Below are 18,866 nucleotides of genomic sequence, written 5' to 3' on the forward strand. Positions count from 1 at the left end.
CTGAAACAAAGACTGCTGAATGTGCATACACAGTATACACACACACACACTTCCCTGGGGTGCACATGCATACACAGGACACATATAACACAGGACACATGTAATGTACACATGCACACACTTCCCCAGGGTGCACATGCATACACAGGACACACACACACACTTCCCCAGGGTGCACATGCATACACAGGACACACACACACACTTCCCCAGGGTGCACATGCATACACAGGACACATGTAACACAGTACACACACACCACACAAACACTTCCCCGGGATGTACATGCATACATGTAACACACACACACACTTCCCTGGGGTGTACATGCATACAGAGGACACATGTAACATAGTATACACACACACTTCCCCAGGGTACACACGCATACATAGTATACACACACGCACTTCCCTGGGGTGTACATGCATACACAGGACACATGTAACACAGGACACACACACACACTTCCCCAGAATGTACATGCATACACAGGACACATGTAACACAGGATACATGTAATAGTACACACATACACACTTCCCCAGGGTGCACATGCATACACAATACACACACACTTCCCTGGGGTGCACACGCATCCACAGGACACATGTAACACAGTACACATACACACACTTCGCCAGGATGTACATGCATACACAGGACACATGTAACACAGGACACATGTAACAGTACACACGCACACACTTCCCCAGGGTGCACATGCATACACAGGACACATGTAACACAGTACACACACACCACACAAACACTTCCCCGGGATGTACATGCATACATGTAACACACACACACACTTCCCTGGGGTGTACATGCATACAGAAGACACATGTAACATAGTACACACACACACTTCCCCAGGGTACACATGCATACATAGTATACACACACACACTTCCCTGGGGTGTACATGCATACACAGGACACATGTAACACAGTACACACACACACTTCCCCAGGGTGCACACACATACACACACACACACACACACTTCCCCAGGGCCCGTAACACACTCCTTCCTCATCTCCGGGCCTCTGCTAACCCTAAGGCCTGGGCGGTGAGGTGGACCATCACCCACATTCACAGACGACAGGGCCAAGGCCAGAGATGGGCCGTAGGCAGGTCCCATAGCCACTCTGAGCCCCCCTACCCCAGAGCTTCTGAAAGTGGGAATGACCCCTGGTCCTGAGGACCGGCAGCAGTGACCACAGGCCCCTGAGTTACCGCAGGGTCAAGGCCATGAGCACAGGACAGCCCAGCTCCCTGCCGCACCTGGTGGAAGCCGCAGGTAGTTGGTGGCTCAGACAGTAAAGAATCTGCCTGCCATGCAGGAGATCCAGGTTCGGGAAGATTCCCCTGGAGAAGGTAATCCACTCCCGTATTCTTGCCTGGAGAATCCCATGGACAGAGGAGCCTGGTGGGCGACAGTCCATGGGGTCGCAGAGTCAGACGCGACTGAGACTCACACTAACTAACTAACAGGCTGTAGCAAGGGCTGTTACATTCACAATGTCTGCAAATCCTCAGCACAAACTAATTGAGGAACTTAGGCTTGGAGACCCTCGCCCCAGGTCACCCAGGTGTTCAGGGGCTAAGCCACAGGCCACATGGTTCCAGAGCCCCCTCTCCTAACCGGGGGTTGGGCTTGTAGAGGGCGCTCGGGCAGGGGACCAGGACCACCGGGCCAGGCCCTGTTCCTTCCTCTCCTTTGCCAGCTCTGAGCCAAAGGTTGGAGGATCAGACACTCATCAGCAAACCTGCTCCTCACCTGGCTCCTCTGAACTGCAATCTGCACCCTGGTTTCTGGCCACTTCCCAGGGAGACTGGCCTGTTCATGCCAGGAGGACGGTCTCCTGCAGGGGGCCACTCGGATCCCAGAATCTGGGCCTTTGAAGGAGAAACCCCGAGCATCTGTTCTGAAAATTCCTGCTCGTTTTTCTCTGGACATCTCTTCCACATGTTTCCAGGGCAGAAAATCACAGAGGTTTTGCTAGCCGCTCTTACTTCTCCCTCCTCCCTCTGCAAATGATCGTTGTTTGGAAATTCTTAGAAAGGAAGTGGTTGAGTTTGTAGCTGAGAGATGTGGAGGTGAAGAGCAAGAAACCACCAGCCCACCCCAGACAGGCGGTTCACTGGGCGGGGCTCCCCCACCACCTCGGGGAGGCACCCCTGCCCAGCACAGTCTGAACACAGCCATGCATCCCGCCGGGGCGCTGCTGGCCGTCTGTGGCCTGGTCCTGGGTGTCTTGGGGAAGTCTTCACCAGGTAAGAGGGGATCTCCTCACTGCCTGGGTGCTGTGAACTTGCTGCTCACATGTTGTCACCAAGGCACGTTCCAGGGGATCTCACAGTGGCTGCCTTTGTGGGGAGCAGGCTTTGGGGATACTGGGGGTTCTGGGGGCCAGGGAAGTGCCTTCTGTTCCCCGCCACTCCTGGTGTCTGTGTGTGCCCAGAGGAGGCCCCCCCCAGGGCCCTTCCATGGGGACAGCTCGCAGGGTCAGGCCATTTCTGAGAGCGCATCCTTCCGGCCTCCACTGCGCCCCTGTGACTTGTCTGGGGGAACCTTTATTCTTCCGGCCAGGCCACCACTAGGGGAAGGCGAGGGGAGCCGCCAGGAAACGAGGCCCAGAGAGGGTAGGTGACTTGCCCAGTCACACAGCCCCTGAGCACCTGTCACCACGTGCACAAGGAAGCTGTTGGCCGGAGCTGAAATGAAACCGGACCAGCGGTAGTGTGAGGGGTGGGGGCAGTGCCCAGGCAGCAACTGGTCTCTGCCTTCCTCTGTCTTCAAAGGGGGCTGAAGCATGGCCACAGGTGACCAGGTGGAGATGCCCGGGCAGGTGACAAGGAGACATTCTGATCCTCTCAGTCCCTGGAGGGGTCATAGCCTAGGGAGTGGGAGACACTGCCTGGGGCTCTGGCCCATCTCAGGGATAACAGGGACCAGACACCCTGCCTTGGTCCCCTCCCCTGGACCACAGTCTTAGCTCACACTGTGAACCCCACGGGGCCTCTTCTGGGCCGTCTGTCTGCCTGGGATGCCCAAGTGCCCGTCCGAAGGGAAAGCCTGAGTGAGGGGCCCACGTCTCCACAGCACTGGAGTAGGCGTTCCTGCCCTCCCCTGCCCTAAGCTTCTTCTGCTGCCTCCCTTCCTCCCCTAACAAGGGGATGGCGAGGAGAATCCTGGCCCAGAGGCTCTGGGCACGGGCCTCTTCCCTTGGTGGGACTGCCTGTCCTCTGCCAGGGTTTGGCCCTGGACCCAGCCATCTCCAACCCAGCAGGAGAGGCCTGTCCCTACCGCCCCCCTCCTCCCCTCTGGCTGGCCGGGCCCTCCCCTGTCAGCTTGGCTCACAACCCTGCAGCCCAAGATGAAGGAGGGCCCAGGGTCCAACTCACATGCAGAGGCCTTGGGAGCTTGAGCCTCTCTGAGCCTCAGTCTCACCATCCATGAAATGGGCAAATCACCTCACCGCCTGAGGCCCAGGAGGAGCCTGGCTGCTGTGGCCCAAGGAAGGCAGTCCCCCTGGGTCTGGGGCGCTGGGCAGTCGCCCGCCCAAACCCCAGGTCCTGAACCTCTGCTGGCCGTAACCCCCATGCCACACAGACTCTCTCTGCTGTGACAGAGGCCAGGCCCAGTGAGGGGCTTGGAGGCCCCTGGCTGGTGGTCCAGCAGAGACAGTTCAGCCCCGGCCCCAAGTCTGCTCTCACCACAGCCCTCCTCCAAGAACAGATTCCAGAGCCTTTCACAGCGGGGGGACCGGGGCCCCCAGTGTCACACCCTGGGCACCTGACTTCTTCCCACCCCTGGTGCTGAACTGTGCTAACCTGAGCCCTTTAGAACCTAGGAAACCACTGCTCTGATTTCTTCAGCTGTTCTACCTTCGGTTGAGAATGGAAAGCCCTTCTCTCTCAAGCTGACTCTCATCTCTCCTGGGAAGCCCCCCTAGTCAGGCTCCCAGGGGCCCAGCTTCCCACCACAGGCCACCTGGGCAGGGCCGGGGGTCCAGCCCATCGGCCACCAGTGACAGGACCTGGGCACACCCAGAGACCACCCTCCACAAGGGAGGCCCAGGCTAGGCTGCATCCCGGGGGGCAGGGGAATGCCACATCTCGGCAAGGGGGCCCCTGACCCACCCTCTGCATTCTGAGATCTCTGTTTTCCAGCTGGGACACCCTTTACCCCCACTGCAGCCATTTTGCATATTTGATATCTGACAGTCGCGACACAATTACACGCCCGTTAGCGACAAGACCTTCCCAGGGACGGTCTCCTGTACTTTCACCACAACCCTCAGGAGTAGGTGCCATCAAGAGAGGCTCAGAGAGGTCAAGCAATTTCCCCCGGACTACACAGCCTTTAAGAGACAGAGCTGGGATTCACTCTGGGCGGGTCCCGATGGGTTAAGGCTGGGACTAATTAGCATCCTGTCTGTGCCGGGGGACACATACGCCCCCTGAACGAAGGGCGACTCATCCTTCAGAGCCCCCAGAGCACGGCCGGTGGGTGTGGCCCCACAGAATTAAGGGCAACCACTGGCTCACTGAGATGTGATATCACGTGAGGGGGCATGGCTCAGGGTGAATCTCCAGGCAGACCATGGACACCAGCACCCCAGTTCCTGGGCACGACCCCTCCCAGCACCCCCCGTGTGAGCCCCAGGCCCTGCCCACGACAAGGGCCCCATGAAGCTGGCAGGGAAGCAACCGCTGGGAGGAAACCCCCAAGGACACGGGGTGGGGGGTGGGCCTTCAGCAGAGACGTCAGAGCGTTCCACTCGTGGGCACCCTGGTTCTCTTCTCGGGTTCCCCCCGCCTCCCAGGCACACCTAGAAGAACATTCCTGAAACAGGAAGGGGTGGGGAGCCTCGGGCCGCCCAGGAGCCCCCTTGCCCTTCTACACCAGGAAACTCCCCTCCCCGCAGGGACGCTCATCCACCCACGGGGAGGGACTGCAAGGCCGGGCCCGGCCCCCTCCCCAGCTTCAGTGCGTGGACCACAGCCAGCATCCCAGGCTTCAGTGCCTCCCACGTGTCTTCATTTTTAAGAAAGCAAGTTAAGGGACATTTGTTTACGCAAAACATTTGCTACTGATTCATTTTACAGCCGGTCCTTGTCAGGAAGTTGCTGTCCTCTCCCGGGACGCTTTCTGAACGTTTGGTGGTGATTCGAGGGCAGACCCCGTCCTCTGTAACCTGCATGGAAACAGTTAACTGTTGCTGCGGACAGCATCCCGAGCTCAGGTCCACCTGGTCAGCAGTGGACCTGCCCTGACCCCTAGACGTCTGTGAAGCGCCCACACACTCCTGGTGGGAGTGGAGTGCCCCACCCCGTGAGGGCAAGCACAGGGCCTGGCCACCAACAGCACGGAGGGGGCTGGCGTTGGTTCTGAAGAAGGGGTTGTCCGGCAGGGAGGACAGGAGCTGGAGGAGGATTCACTTAGGATTCTGATGGAAAGTTAACTTTTCAGCCAGAAACATCAGAACGGTTCCTTGATGCTTTGCTTCCCACTCTGATCACCAGGAGAGGAGAGAGTCCTTGATTCCCTTGAATCCAGGGGTGAAGGGGCCTGGGGTGACTTCACAGAAGGGAGTGGCCAGGGAGTCCACCGGGGCGGCCTGGTCCAAGCCGCCCGGAGGTCAGTGGGAGCAGCCTTGGTGACGTCAGGGTGAGCGGGCAGGGTCTGCCAAGAGCTGGCCCTGCACAAGTTCCTGCCCATGACCTGTCCGGGCCCAGTTCTGTTACCCTGGTCTGAGACGACACCCCGTCTCCACCGGGGGCGTCTGCTCTGGCCGCGGGAAGGCTGGGCCTCTGCCGTCCTCCCCTCCAGGCCTTTGCGCTCCTGCCCAGGGGCTCATCCAGGTGTCATGACAATTGTGTCCCTGGGGGCAGCCAGAACCCCCCCCCCCCGCCACTTGGTGCCTGCCACCTGCCGCCATCCCCCTAACCTTCCCAAGTCTCTGGCCCCTCCATGTCTTCTTTGCCAAATCTCCTGCCGCCTATTTCTTCCAGAGTCGTGAGGGAGCTTCCTCTCTCCTTCCTGACTCAGCCACCCCCCTCAGGAATCTGCCCACCTCTGTCTCCCCTGTGCCCCTCAGGGCTGCAGCCCCCATTGCCCCACCTCATCCGGAGACCTCACTTCCATCCACACCGCCCCTGGGTGTGGGAGGCAGAGCCTTTGTTCCTCCTCACAACCTCGCTTCCTGGTGGTCCTCTCAGCCCATGTCACCAGGCCACCACCTGCCACCAGGGTGAGTCACAGTCCCGCTCCAGACCCCACACCCAGCTTCTAGCTCAGGGCTCTCTCTGCTCTCCTTTCCCACCCTCCACCCCCCAGCCCCACGCACCTCCCAGCCCTCTAACTGGTCCCCACCTGGCTCCCTCCTGAAGCCCCTTCTGCCAGGTCACTGTCACCATCACTGTCCCCCACCTTCTGGACTGTGTGCCCCCCCAGCCCCCGGCATCACTCCCAGCACCCCTCCAGAAACACCTCTTGAGAGAAAAACAGCATGGCTTCAGAACCTGGAGTTAAACCTGCCCTGCACTCCTTGGAGGCCTCTTTTCTCCCTGTAGATGGGGTAGAGGTGCGAGGAAGACAGCCCCCAGGACCCTTTCGGCGGGGGTGGGGGGCCGGGATACCTGGCTGGGACCTGGCCCCCACCCAGCTGCCTCTCTTCTGAAAGAAGAGCCCCCAACCTTGGGCTTATTCTGCCCACAACTTTTCCCTGTTGATGTCTTGAAGAACCATTCTGAAAATAGGTTTGACTTTTCAACTTTTTCAAACTAAAAATGAGGTTCTATCGTTTGCTTTGATAGCTCTGCTGACAAGGCCTTGGTGAACTGAAGCCTATACTTTAGGAAATGTAGTTAAAAATAAACCAAGTTCAATGATTCTCATAACCTCTGTAATTTTACCAAAATCACTTAGGAACTGACGTCACACGTTTGGGAGGGACGTTCATAGGAGGTCTGGCCTCGCCTAGTTTCACTTCGTTATTAAAACACTCATGTTAAGTTCAAGTGAAATGAAATCTAATACATTTTATTTAAAAAACAGGCGACAGTGATTATCTTTGCAACACTGAGAGTGAGCTCTAACGTTTTTGTTATACTTTTCTATATTTTTCAAGTTTCCTACCAGATAGGTAAGCTTATAATCAGAAAAGGCAATATATGTAATTTGTACAAAGGAAAAATCGACAGCCATGGATAAACACACAGGAGACTGGGCTGTCCACCAGGTGCTCCTGCTGTTTATAGACTATGCTGATGAGCAGGAATCAAGCTGTTCTCCCAAAAGAAAACCACACTGGACTTCCCGGCATCAATAGCAGGCCAGGAGCTCTCCAGCACCAGAGTCAGAGCCACGGGCTCAGGGCCCAGACAGCCAACCAACACAGCTGCCATGTCCAGAGACTTCAGCCACGGCCGGCGTCTGTGGGACATCACATGAGGGCCGGGTCACCGCAAAGGAGAGTCTCAGAGACACTGGGGACAGAGCTTTGTGGGGGACCAGTGACAGCATTTGGTGCTGGGAGGTTCTCACCAGAGTGGAGCAGGCCCCTAGTGGCCCTCGCAGAGCCATCCAGAGCTCCGTCTGGACCAGGGACCCAGCTGGGCCCACCTTCCAGGAGGGGTCCCACTCGGGCAGCCAGTGCCAGTCCCCCTGACAAAGAGGCTGTCACAGGCACCAGCGGGTCACACGTAGGGTCAGGGGGCCTATGGAGACCCTACCCAGACCCAGATGGGGCCCACGCCTTCTCTGCCCACAGCCAGTGCCCCCTCCATGCTCCACGCACACAGAAAGGAAACCCTGCAGCTGGGCTGATGTGGCCGGCCCAGCCAGCCTGGTTCTCACTCCTGGTGGGGGTCTCTGTACCCGCTGCCACATCAGACGCCCAGTTCTAAGGGCTTTGTGAAGACCTCAGACGACGGTGGAACCAGCCTCCTCTGGGAGCCTCAATCTAAGCTATGGGATCACTGACACCCCAGCAAGACCACCCTGCCAAGCTGAGCTGGGCGTCCGCCATGTCCCAGCCTCTGCTAGGACCCATGGACAAGGCAGCCCCAGGAAAGGTTCCAGCATCTCTGACTGACCCCAGCCCGGGCCCCTGGGCACAGAGACCCACACAAGCCATCCTGCCAGGTTCCTGGGCCCCAGCCCAACCAGCCCACTGGGCCTAACCCCCACCCACCCCCAGCTCAAGTTGAAGGTCCTCTCGGCCCATCAGCCTCATGACTGGGGGGTCTCTGTCCCCCAGTCTGGCCCCTGAGGAATGAAGCCCCCACGCGCTGCTGACCTCACAGCAGTTTTCCTCCCAGGAGTCAAGATTTCTTCACAACCAGGGAGCTCTGTATCCTCTGATAGTGGGGCCCACACCCAGCACCCCAAGTCTGCAGTCTCCCGTGAGGAGGGACCCGGGCAGCACTGACCCCTTCTCTCCACACTCTACACCTGGAAGCTCGTCCACACGTCTGTGGCTCCAGCCTGACCACCTTGTGCTGACCACAGCCCCACTGAATCCTCCAAAAGATGCTCCCCAAGGTCACGGCCAAGGGAGGCAGAGTAACCCTCCAGGCAGCACAGGCCAACAGACCATCCACACTGGCCAGAACGCAGCTGAGCCCTAACTCGGGCTGTGCATGAAACGGGGACCCCATACTCCACGCAACTCAGAGGAAGACCACAGCTGAGCGGTCACTGGGGGATGGGTCAGCTCTGGGTCACCTCGGACACATGACTTCAGGAAAATCGGGGGAATTCCTAGTAAAGAGAAGTAATCTACCACCCAAACCCTCCTCCCGTTCTCCCTCCCCCACAATTTTGATTTTAATGCACAAGTAGTCTGTGACCACTGCAGCAAAACTGAGAAATGGTTGAAATCAAGTCAGCCCTGAACCACCAACTACAATTTCTGCCATCCACCTGCTTCCTGAACTTCCAGAGGAGCAGCACACGGGTGGCCCGGGGACCTGGCAGCCTGGTGGTTTCAGTCCAGAGTCCTGGGAGTGATGGACAGCCTCCAGGCACCTCCCCCTTGGCCACTTCCTGGAGACAAGCGGAGGGGTCAGAGCCAGAGGGCAGCCTCAGAGGCCAGGGGCAACTTCTCTGCACACCAGGGCTCATTCTGACAGAGGCTCTGGGGGGCTGTCCAGGTTCCTGTGACTGTCAGAGATGACCTGGCTTCTGAAAAGGGCCAAGTGGGCAGGGACGGGACCTCTTCTTACCCATCTCTCTGCCCCCCACAACACTGGCCCTCGGCTGGGGACAGGGCAGCCACGGGAGACACACAGGAGATGCACCAGGAGGCACGGGGTGGACGGGCCGGGAGGGTACACGACCAGGGGCGGGGGGGACAGGCCAGGTGGGCGGATGAGGGGGTGGACGGGTGGGGACCACACTGGGAGCAGATGTGGGAGGCGTGATCCCTGGGCCAAGCCCCCACCCCTCAGCAAAGTTCTCGTCTGGTTCTGTTTCTCGTCCAGACTTTTGCTCCCAGATCCTTAAGTCAGATGCGAAACCAGGATTTCCCAAGACCATCAAGACCAACGACCCAGATGTCCTCAGGGCGGCCCGACACAGCGCCGAGAGCTTCAACAACTGCAGCAATGACGCCTTCTTGTTCCGGGAGTCCCGTGTTAGCAGAGCCCTTGTCCAGGTGAGGTCTGGGCTCGCGCAGGGCAGCCAGGTCTGACCAGATCTGACCTCCCAGAACCAGCCTGGGGCCACCAGCATCAGGCTCCAAGGCCCGCACCATCTCTCAGCAGACCTGGCTTCCCCAGGGTGGACAGTGCAGCCCCTGGGGTGGGGACACAAGCTGCACTGCTGCCCACCTTCAGGGCTGCCTGAGGGTGGCTCCGCCACAGCCCCAAAGCACTTCTGGCCACGCTGCCGCCACCGTGCCCCGTCCCCACATGCGTCACATCCTGGGAGGTCCCCATGCTTCTCAGTGACCCCGTATGGGAGGCCTAATGCTCCCCACACAGGGACCCCATGGGGCAGCCAGGCCTGGCTCCTGAGAACACAGGTCGAGGGTACAGGACCAGTCACTCACCCCCTAAAAGCGGGCCCAGGGCAGCTGGTCACAAGCTTCACATCCACTGGCCCAAGGACGCAGGCTGCCCAACACCACCCGGCATGCTGACACACACTCATGGTCACCCTCTGGGCATAGGACTGGCAGGTGACTGTGTTATCTCTATTCTCTTTGGCGATTGCAAACTCTGAGAGCAGGATGCTGTCTGGATCGTGGAGGGCAGTCTGCGCGGGTGAAAGCTGCATCAGGGCTCTAGGGGCCCAGACCGGGGGATCGGGGTCTTTCCTCCCCACCGCCTGCAGGAACCCGGGCCCAAGCCTGGAGGGAGGGAGGCGGCCCCCAGCTCACTCCCTCTCACCATGTCCTGGACCCAGTGTCCCAGGCCCACCCTCTGTCCCCTCAGATAGTGAAAGGCCTGAAGTTCATGCTGGACATGGACATCGGCAGAACCACCTGCAAAAAGACCGGGCACGCAAACCTGGATGACTGCAGCTTCCAGACCAACCGCACCCTGCAGTGGGTAAGAGGGGGTCTCGCCTCCCGCCCCTCGCACCTCCCAACCGCCTCCACAGCCTCGAGCTCACCCTCAGCGCTTCTCTCCCTGTGAGGCTCCAGATCCCACCCCGACACCAGAGGGTGGGAGGCGGCCCCCTGGGACTTCCCAAACGCCAAGCCCTCCTTGCTCCCAGAAGCACATGTCCAGGAGCACATACTGCAGGCATGGAGGTGCGGGGAGAGCAGAGACACCTTTGACATAATTCAGAAGTTATATATACACACTCAGGGAGAGCAGAGGCGGCAGAACTTAGGGTTAGTCACTCAGTCATGTCCAACTCTTCGTGACCCCACGGACTGAAGCCTGCCAGGCTCCTCTGTCCATGGGATTCTCCAGGCAAGAGTACTAGAGTGGGCTGCCAGCAGCAGAACTTGGTAATCTATAAACAGAGGTGTGGAGGACGTGCTGATTTCCTCTTTTTGGCCGCGCTTGGTCTTCGTGGCTGGAAGTGGGCTACTTTCTGGTCGTGGTGCAGGGGCTTCTCGCTGCGGAGGCTTCTTTCCTTGCGAAGCACAAGCTCACTCGTTGTGGTTCACGGGCTTGGTTGCCCAACAGCAAGTGGGATCTTCACGGAAGAGGGATCGAACTTGTGCCCTCACGCTGGCAGTGGACTCTTAACCGCTGGACTGCCAGGGAAGCCCAAGTGTGTATTCTTGAATTACTCCTGCAACTTTCCTGTAGATTTGAAGTTTTTCAAAATACAGTCAGGGCAGGAGGAGAACTCTTCAGTAAAGAAAACATACATGCCTATCTGTGGGTGCACACACAGACGTGCACACGTGAACACATGCACATAAGCACACGTGTGTGTACATAACCCCCCCCCGAGGCAGTGGCACTGGGAACCCACTTCTGCAGCGGGTGGGGGTGCCCTGGTGGGGTGGGCAGCCTCCGGAAAGGGAACCCTCAGGCCACCCCTCCTTTCAGACCCTCAGCTGCTACTCTGAAGTCTGGGTCGTCCCCTGGCTGCAGACTACCGAGGTGTCCCTCCTCCACTGTCACTGACTGCCACCTCCCAGCTCCGTCCCCGCTGTCACCCACCCTCGGGAACGGCATCTGCCAGGAACAGAATGGTGGCACCAGGAGCCCACGGACAGCCACGTAGTTGCGGGGATGGGAAGCCAGTCTGCACAGATGGGGCAAGTCCTCTGGTGCGAGTTACACGGGCTCTGGACCCCAAGGGCCCTCCCACCCGACTGCCCCGAGGTCCCAGGCCCTCGAGGAAAGCCCAGAGGGCCGTCCTTCAGGCTGAATAATCATCCCAGCACTGGGCAGGGACCCAACCAGCTCAGTAATGACCTCCAAGGTGAACACTTAGGAATAAACCTGAATAAAGAACTGACCCCCTCAAAGCTCTGCCTGATGCTTGACCCACTGAGGGGAGAACTGGAAAGGCAGCTCAGTGATAGGAGGGCCCACCATACGGTGGGGCACAGCAGGAACCCCGGGCCCAGTGCCTCGGGACACCCCTGTGGGGCCACCGCACCTGACGCAGCACACAGGCTCTGAACTCCCCTCTGTCTTCACACACCAACATGCACTGAAGCACAAGGCCAGGTTTCTCCTGACAACCATGGGGCCACCCAATGCTGCCCCACAGGCCTCCCGGGACATCAGAACAGAGAGGTGTTGGGGGAGTGGCCCCAGGGCCCCCCACCCCTGAGCCCCCTGTGCCCATGACAGTGTCACATACCGCAGGAGGAGGGTGTCAGCTAGCAGGGGCCTCGAGGCCCGCACTGCCACCCAGTCTGCATGCTTTTTAAAACACAGCAGCTCTGCCCTCAGAGTGAATGATTCTGACAGCGGCAAGCTGGCCCTCCATCTCATTCAGTGTCACCGAAGAAATGTCAAGTTAAGGACCCGGGATTCTAAGACATACAGAGTTACCACCATGAAGGAACACTCAGGTCTCAAACTGACCAAAACCAAACTCCAGCCAGCAAGCCCACCCTGAGTGTTCCCCGGCCTCCCTGCCAGGCCCTCTGCCCCTGTCCATCAGCCGTGGAGACTCTGGGATCAAGCTCCAGGCATCCCCCCCCCCGCCCCCGCCCCGGGCTGCAGATGGACCAGGCTCTGAGGAACACCCGTTGCCCGGTGAACTAACTGCCCGCGAGGCTTAGTCTCACTGCTGCCCAGCCTCGGTGCCAGGGACCCAGGTACCCGTAGGTCTGAGCCCTGGGCTGGGCAGTCACCCTGCCCCTAGCCCCCGGCTGCCTGCACCTCTGGGAAGCTCCCTCCCCAGCCTCCGCTCCCAGTGAGACTCGGCCAGTCTCCCTGTATCATTACGAGGTCAGCACATGTAAAAACCATTTAGCACGGCAGAGCGAACGCTGACGACAGAACCTCAACGTGAAGCCTCGGTCCTATAAAAGGCAGTGACGGAGTACTGACGGTGTTTTCATAACAGATGATAAAGCAGCACACAATGAATGAATCACTTGCTTTAATTTTAAGAGCATGTTACCAATTCACATTAGAACAAATTCATTTTATGTTACAACAAAAGTCTATCGTATATTTAAGACTAATGAAACTATACTTTACACCTTACCATGGCAAATAACCACAAAGAACACAGGAAATGACACTTTGAGACAGAAAAGCAACACCTGAGTCAGGGGGGAAAAAAAAAGACACCTTTGCTGAAAACTGTGAAAAGCTACGAGCTCCTCTGCACTGACAGTGCAGCCCTCGGCTCCCGGCTCCCAACCAAGAAACGTTCAGGGTCAGCGCGCCTGGGCTGCGTTTTCATGGCAGAATGGTCAGGTTTTACCCTACTGTTCCTGCAGACGTCATACACGGGTGCACTGTTGCCTATTAAACACCACTTCCCATGAGGTTGCATCACCCGACAGGACACGGGTCACTGCCACGCAGCCAGTCTGACTGCCATGCACAGCTGTGTGGGGAGCTGGCCCTGAGCAGAAGACGACCCAGGACGGGCCCCCATCAGACTGATTGTTCTCCCCTAAAATGGGCGGGGGGAACCTGAGTCAGCACACGACACAAACGGTTCAGGTTTCACCGCTGCTGTCGGCCCTCCTTGACGTCATTCACTGTTGTCATCCATTCAAAATACCATCTTTTCAACTCACAAAGACAACTCCAACACACAATCCCTGATGTGTTCTCACAAATGCCAGGAAAGGGAGGAGCAGACATCAGCCCTACCTGGCAGGCTGGAAACAGAACAGCGGTGTCATGTGGACTGAGTCAGTGTGGGAGGCCATGGCGGAGGCACCAAGCAAATGCAAGCACGATCCCAGCAGAACAGCCCTCACGACACACGGAAAAATAGACCTCACTCGCTGTTGGAGCAAATCAAAGCAGAGAACAAAGTCTCGGGCAACACCACCCACAGGTCAATCCACAAGGGTCGCCCACCACCAGGACCACGTGTGGGCACATCTGTCAGGCTTGTGACACCGGAACAGAAGCGACCCCAGCACATGCACTGTTCACACTTGGGTCCGGGGACAAGGAACCAGCTGTGAACAGGACTCCTGGTGCCCAGCGCCCACCTTCCATCCCCATCCTGTGATTTGCACAGCAAGCTGTACACAGAGAAGCCGGCTAGTCCTCTGAGCAGCTAGAATCAACATGTTCTTCCTCCACACACATCCAGGTCCTTGCCTTCAGAACACTGGTGGGGGCCCAGGGACGGAGGGCGGGGGCTGGGCTGGGGAAGAGGGTGGGAGCCACAGGAGGGACGCCCAGGGCTGAGGCCCAGTCCCTTACGACTCTGGGGAAGTCTTTGCCCGCACAGCCCATCTTGAGGTCTCACACACATTTGTTCTGAGCTCTCCTCACCCTCCTGGGGTCCCTCCCCCAAAGGCAGGTATCACCTGTTTAACAGCAAAGATACCAAGGCTGGTGAGACACAGCCAGCAGCAGGGACGAGACCCCAGCTGCCACCCACAAATCCATCCCCACCCAAGTACACCAAGTCCCCAGGTCCCAGAGACAATCACCACGCTTGGGGAGGTTTTTAAGAGAAAATGGCTTTACAAGGACTCATCTTCCCCTCAGCAAATTCAAGGCCTAGCTCAGGTGAAGGTGTCCTGGGGCCACACACCTCCCGGACCAGCAGGCATGGAGGAAGGGTGGCACATGGGGTGACAACGGGCTCCAGGTAACAGAGGGCTCTGGGTGACAACGGGCACAGGGTGACAGCAAGCCTAAGCAGACTACAGGCGGAGTCTGCACAGGTAGGGGGCCCTGAAGGAGCCCAGGTAAAGATGCCCACTGTGTTCATGCGCCTCGCTCACGTAGGTGACCACCTGCCCTTCGGGGTCATGCAGACTCCTCAGGAAGGTCCCGCTATCACTGAGCTCCAGGACAAGGCTGTACCGTGGCACGAATTTCATCACCGTCTCTTGGCTGAATAGCTGCAAAGGAAGCACAGAGCAGAGAGAGTATGGCAGGGCAGGTGCAGACCCTGGAGCCCAGACAACAAGCCCACCTGGAGACCCGCAGCCAGGCACCCAGTCCTGTCACCTGCTGGGTGCATCCCACCTGCACTGCCCCCCACTGAACCACCTCCCCACCTGCTCCCCTCCACACAAGAGTGCTACTGCCTTTTAAAATTATTGGTCCCAAAACATTTAGTCAAAAAATGGCTTGTGGGGCTAAGCAGGCTAGGTGCGTGCAGGGGTCGCCCAAACCAGGGAGTCAGTCTGAGTAGGGAGCTTCCACCCTGGAGGAGAGGCCATGGCTCCAAGCAGGGGAGATGGTGTCCTGCAGCGGAGTGGCTGGCACAGGCCGTGGGCCCCCAAGGAGACAGCAGGCCCCTACACGTGGCTGGGAGGAGGGAGAAACTGGGAGGAGGGAGAAGGGCTGGCCTGGGTACCAGAGCCCTAACCAGGGCCGTGTGATGCTGGGGACAAAGGCTACAAATGTGGACACTGGGGAATCGATCAAACAGGCATGAGGGAGCACGGGACCCAGGTTTCTCACCCTTAGAGAAAGGAAGTACCAACATGGATGGTAAGAAGACAGGCACAGATCCTGTGGTGTTGGACTAGAAACATCAGTCTTACTTAAGAGTTTTCAGTTTAAAGGAACAGGTAAAGATATATGAATGTAGGTACAAAGGTCTGTCCATGAGCACATGTGCACAGACTCACTCAGGAACCGCCGCCTGGCACCTTCTAGGACCTTAGATTACAAACAGTTCAGTACCAGTACCATGGGCAGGATCCCACGGAGGGCATGACGAGGCTCCGGGGAGGCAGAAGGAAGGGGCACCTAAACCACGTGAGGAAGAGCCAAAGGCTGGGCGTCCAGGGGAGAGTAAGAGGAACAAGCAGGACAGAGGCCCAACAGGTCATGATGGTGAGGGTGACAATTCCAGATGAGGAAACAAGGAGGGCAAGAGTCAGAGGGCTCAAAGATGTAAATTCACATTTTAAGGCAAAGGATAAGTTTAAAGAAGTCACTGAAAGTATCAGATACCATAAGCAGAACTAGAATTTTTAGAGCTTTCACAAGGGTCAAAAAAACCCCCAATGAGATGCAATTTCATTTTGTTTCTTGAAATCATAGTTTTCATGTTTACCTTAAAAATCACTTTTTTAAGAAAAGGCCTCTCGGATAAGAAATCCAACATGGAGAAGCCGGGATTGGCGCGGATGGCCGCCATGCTGACCCAGTACCCCCCGGAGCTGCTGGCTCGGATGTTGTCCGGGAAGCCAGGCAAATTCTCCACAAACACGTCAGCCCCTCCCTTCATCAGGCCAGACACGTAGAACCTGAAAAAGTCAACCAAGCAGGCAATGAACAGCAGCCCCCCAAAACAAAAAATTGGAGCCAAACACCAATATATCCATCACAAATGAGGGCACATCATGCAAGGGCCCGCTGCAAGGGCCTCAGAATCCTGGGTCCAGCAAGAAGCAGGGGCGGGAACTGGGCCACGGCGGAAACCGGGCCGGGCCAGGACCACAATCAGCGTTCTTCCGAGACTCTCCCAGCCCGCGACACTCAAAAAGGCTGAGGGAAAGAGAGAAGACAACTCTCCCCTGACAAAGGACCGACCTCTGCCACGTCCCAGGCTCTAAAGCGGGTCTCTCACACCAGCCCAGCCCCGCTTCTCACCCAGGCCCCCAGGCCCCGCCCCACCCCTCAGCCCGGTCCGGCGCCCGTCACGCCAGCCAGCTCACGCACCTCCTGATCCTCACCATGGCCAACTCCACCACCAGGACAAAGTCCTCCGCAGGAGACAGCTGCACCCCGTTGGGGAACCGCAAATGGTCCAGCAAAACCTTCACCTCCTTGGTTTGAGTGTCGTACTCCAGCAGGCTGCAGGCGCCAACACAGAGGGTCACGGGGCATCTGGGAGCCATGCTGGGCTGGAGCCCTGGGCCAGGGCCTGTGCAGGAGCACTTGGCCTCCACTGGAGCAGCAGGGCCCCCATCCTCCTCTCAGACCAGTTCCAGGCTGGCCCTGGAGAGCCCCCCAGGCACCCCCCTCCAGACAAGCCTACGGTCAGTTCTCTCGCTAGCTCACACCAGGGTGGGTCACCATGGCTCCAGCCTCACAGGAGTTGAGGTTTCCTGCCAGGTGCTAGACCACGCCCCACACCCTCAGATGGCCTGGCTGTTCTTAGCTTCATTTCTCCAAAGAGAAGTGAGAACATCTCGCTGCCCTGTTGTGTCTACCACCTATTTCCAAGAGACATTAAGATCCCCCCTTAATAGCTGAGCAGATGCTCAGAAACACCCACCAACTCCTGGGCGTGATACACTCTCTGACGTCATCCTGCCCATCTACAGCCGCCCTGGGCAGAGTTAGGAGGACACTCACCGCCCATCATCCGTCCCCTCCATCAACAGGAGCAGATAATCTCGTCTTTGCCATTTGCTGCTAGAATCCGTAAAGTAAATCTTCCTCCCGTCCCGAGTTACTGTAAGATCGTTCAAGAAGGACATTTTCCTCCCCTCAATGGGGGTCTCAGAGGACAGCAGCAGTTTTACTTCACCTGAGGGGATGGGAAGGAAGAAAGAAAGAAGAAAGGGGGGAGACTTGCTTTCATTCTAAAAACATGTGGCTCAATAGTTTCAAACTATTAATCAACCTAACTTATTTAAAAGGAAAAACTAAGGGAGCTTCCCCACTCCCTATGTCAGAAGATGCAGTACTTCGCACAGTGTTTCCCTCCTTTCTGTTCAGTGATGAACTTTTTAGAAGCCCACTAAAGGCAGAATCCTCCCTATGGATGAGGAACTCCTTTCCCCAAGACCAACTGACTTAAAAATCTGTGAAGAGTCTGGGGATAATAAGGCAATTTTCTATTTGAGAGAAATACACAATGCTCCCCTCACCTGCTTTTAAATGTGAAAAGCAGGAGTAGTATAAAGTCTTTTCAGGCTGTAGCACAGACACTCATGGAGTGCTCAGTTCTCTTTACGTCCAACCCCATTTAAACCCCCACAACAATCCCCCAAGGCAGGCCCTCCCGTCAGCGCTACTCTGTGGTGAGGCAAGCGGACTCAGAGGCTGAGTAACTGGCACATGCCGGCACCCGGCAGAGTGGGGGCCACCCAGGGGCCCTGTGCACCACCCACGATGACAACTCCTCCCTCCACGTGACCCTCCCAATTAAGCACACACAGCAATATCACAGCACTGGTCCACAGGACACCATGACCAGTCAGGGGAGGGAAACAGCAGAAGCAGCTGGAGGAAGGAAAAGTAAAAAGACAAGAGATGAAGGGGAAGGAAAAAGAGAAGACTGAGAAGCAGAAAACAAATAGGGAGCCCAGACGGACACACAGAAAAGTGAAGATAGGAAGAGGAGCCTCACACCCTTGGAATGAGACCTTCTGGGACCCGGTGGTCAGGGGAGAGGAAGGTATGAACCTGAGACAGGCTCGAGTGAGGAGCCACATGACGTGAATTCTGGTGCTCTCTGCAGGCAAGACCTTCAGTACCATTCGGTACGTAAGAAAAATACCAGGGTCTCCGGTAGGCTGTACTGAACAAGTTCTACTAAACCCATTTATAAATAAATACACACTTATTTAAAAGATCCACAATCATCACAGAAGGAAGCAAGTTACTGGCACGTACGTTTCCAGGGATTTACTTCAAACAGTCCTTTGTACGCATCAACCACAAAAAGGGTCCCGTTGGGGCCGGCCCGGATGCCTAGGGGTCTCCCACAAGCAGGCTCGTCATCTCGGGTTTCTAGGGAAACAGACAGGAATCAGTGGCTGGCCCCAGATTCTGCCTGTAGCCCATCAGTGTCCAATTACCT

The 18,866-nt window shown here is 57.3% G+C and overlaps 2 protein-coding genes across 2 annotated transcripts in view; one reads left to right on the top strand and one right to left on the bottom strand.

The window, feature by feature from the left end:
* Positions 1-2,166: 2,166 nt before the first annotated feature.
* On the top strand, positions 2,167-11,932 carry CST7 (cystatin F). The gene is made up of 4 exons (XM_005900954.3): positions 2,167-2,284; positions 9,503-9,675; positions 10,457-10,573; positions 11,537-11,932. The coding sequence occupies exons 1-4, from the start codon at positions 2,215-2,217 to the stop codon at positions 11,612-11,614; spliced, it is 438 nt and encodes a 145-aa protein (XP_005901016.1). The 5' UTR covers positions 2,167-2,214; the 3' UTR covers positions 11,615-11,932.
* A 1,102-nt stretch (positions 11,933-13,034) lies between these two features.
* The window catches only part of APMAP (adipocyte plasma membrane associated protein), a 30,400-nt gene continuing 24,568 nt past the window's right edge, over positions 13,035-18,866 (bottom strand). Inside the window, exons 5-9 of the mRNA XM_070381188.1 lie at positions 18,680-18,796; positions 17,414-17,588; positions 16,775-16,909; positions 16,167-16,359; positions 13,035-14,997 (exon numbers count right to left, since the gene is read on the bottom strand). Coding sequence (XP_070237289.1) covers positions 14,797-14,997; positions 16,167-16,359; positions 16,775-16,909; positions 17,414-17,588; positions 18,680-18,796 — 821 coding nt within the window. The 3' untranslated portion in view covers positions 13,035-14,796. The remainder of the gene's footprint in view (positions 14,998-16,166; positions 16,360-16,774; positions 16,910-17,413; positions 17,589-18,679; positions 18,797-18,866) is intronic.

This window comes from Bos mutus, chromosome 13, assembly GCF_027580195.1.
Source record: "Bos mutus isolate GX-2022 chromosome 13, NWIPB_WYAK_1.1, whole genome shotgun sequence".
NCBI classification, from domain to species: Eukaryota; Metazoa; Chordata; class Mammalia; order Artiodactyla; family Bovidae; genus Bos; species Bos mutus.

Excerpts from the sequence above, each read along its gene's own strand:
- CST7 (XM_005900954.3), top strand. The coding sequence starts at position 2,215 with ATGCATCCCGCCGGGGCGCTGCTGGCCGTCTGTGGCCTGGTCCTGGGT. Across the intron at positions 2,285-9,502 it reads CTTGGGGAAGTCTTCACCAG|ACTTTTGCTCCCAGATCCTT; the intron begins GTAAGAGGGGAT and ends TTTCTCGTCCAG. Across the intron at positions 9,676-10,456 it reads TTAGCAGAGCCCTTGTCCAG|ATAGTGAAAGGCCTGAAGTT; the intron begins GTGAGGTCTGGG and ends CTGTCCCCTCAG.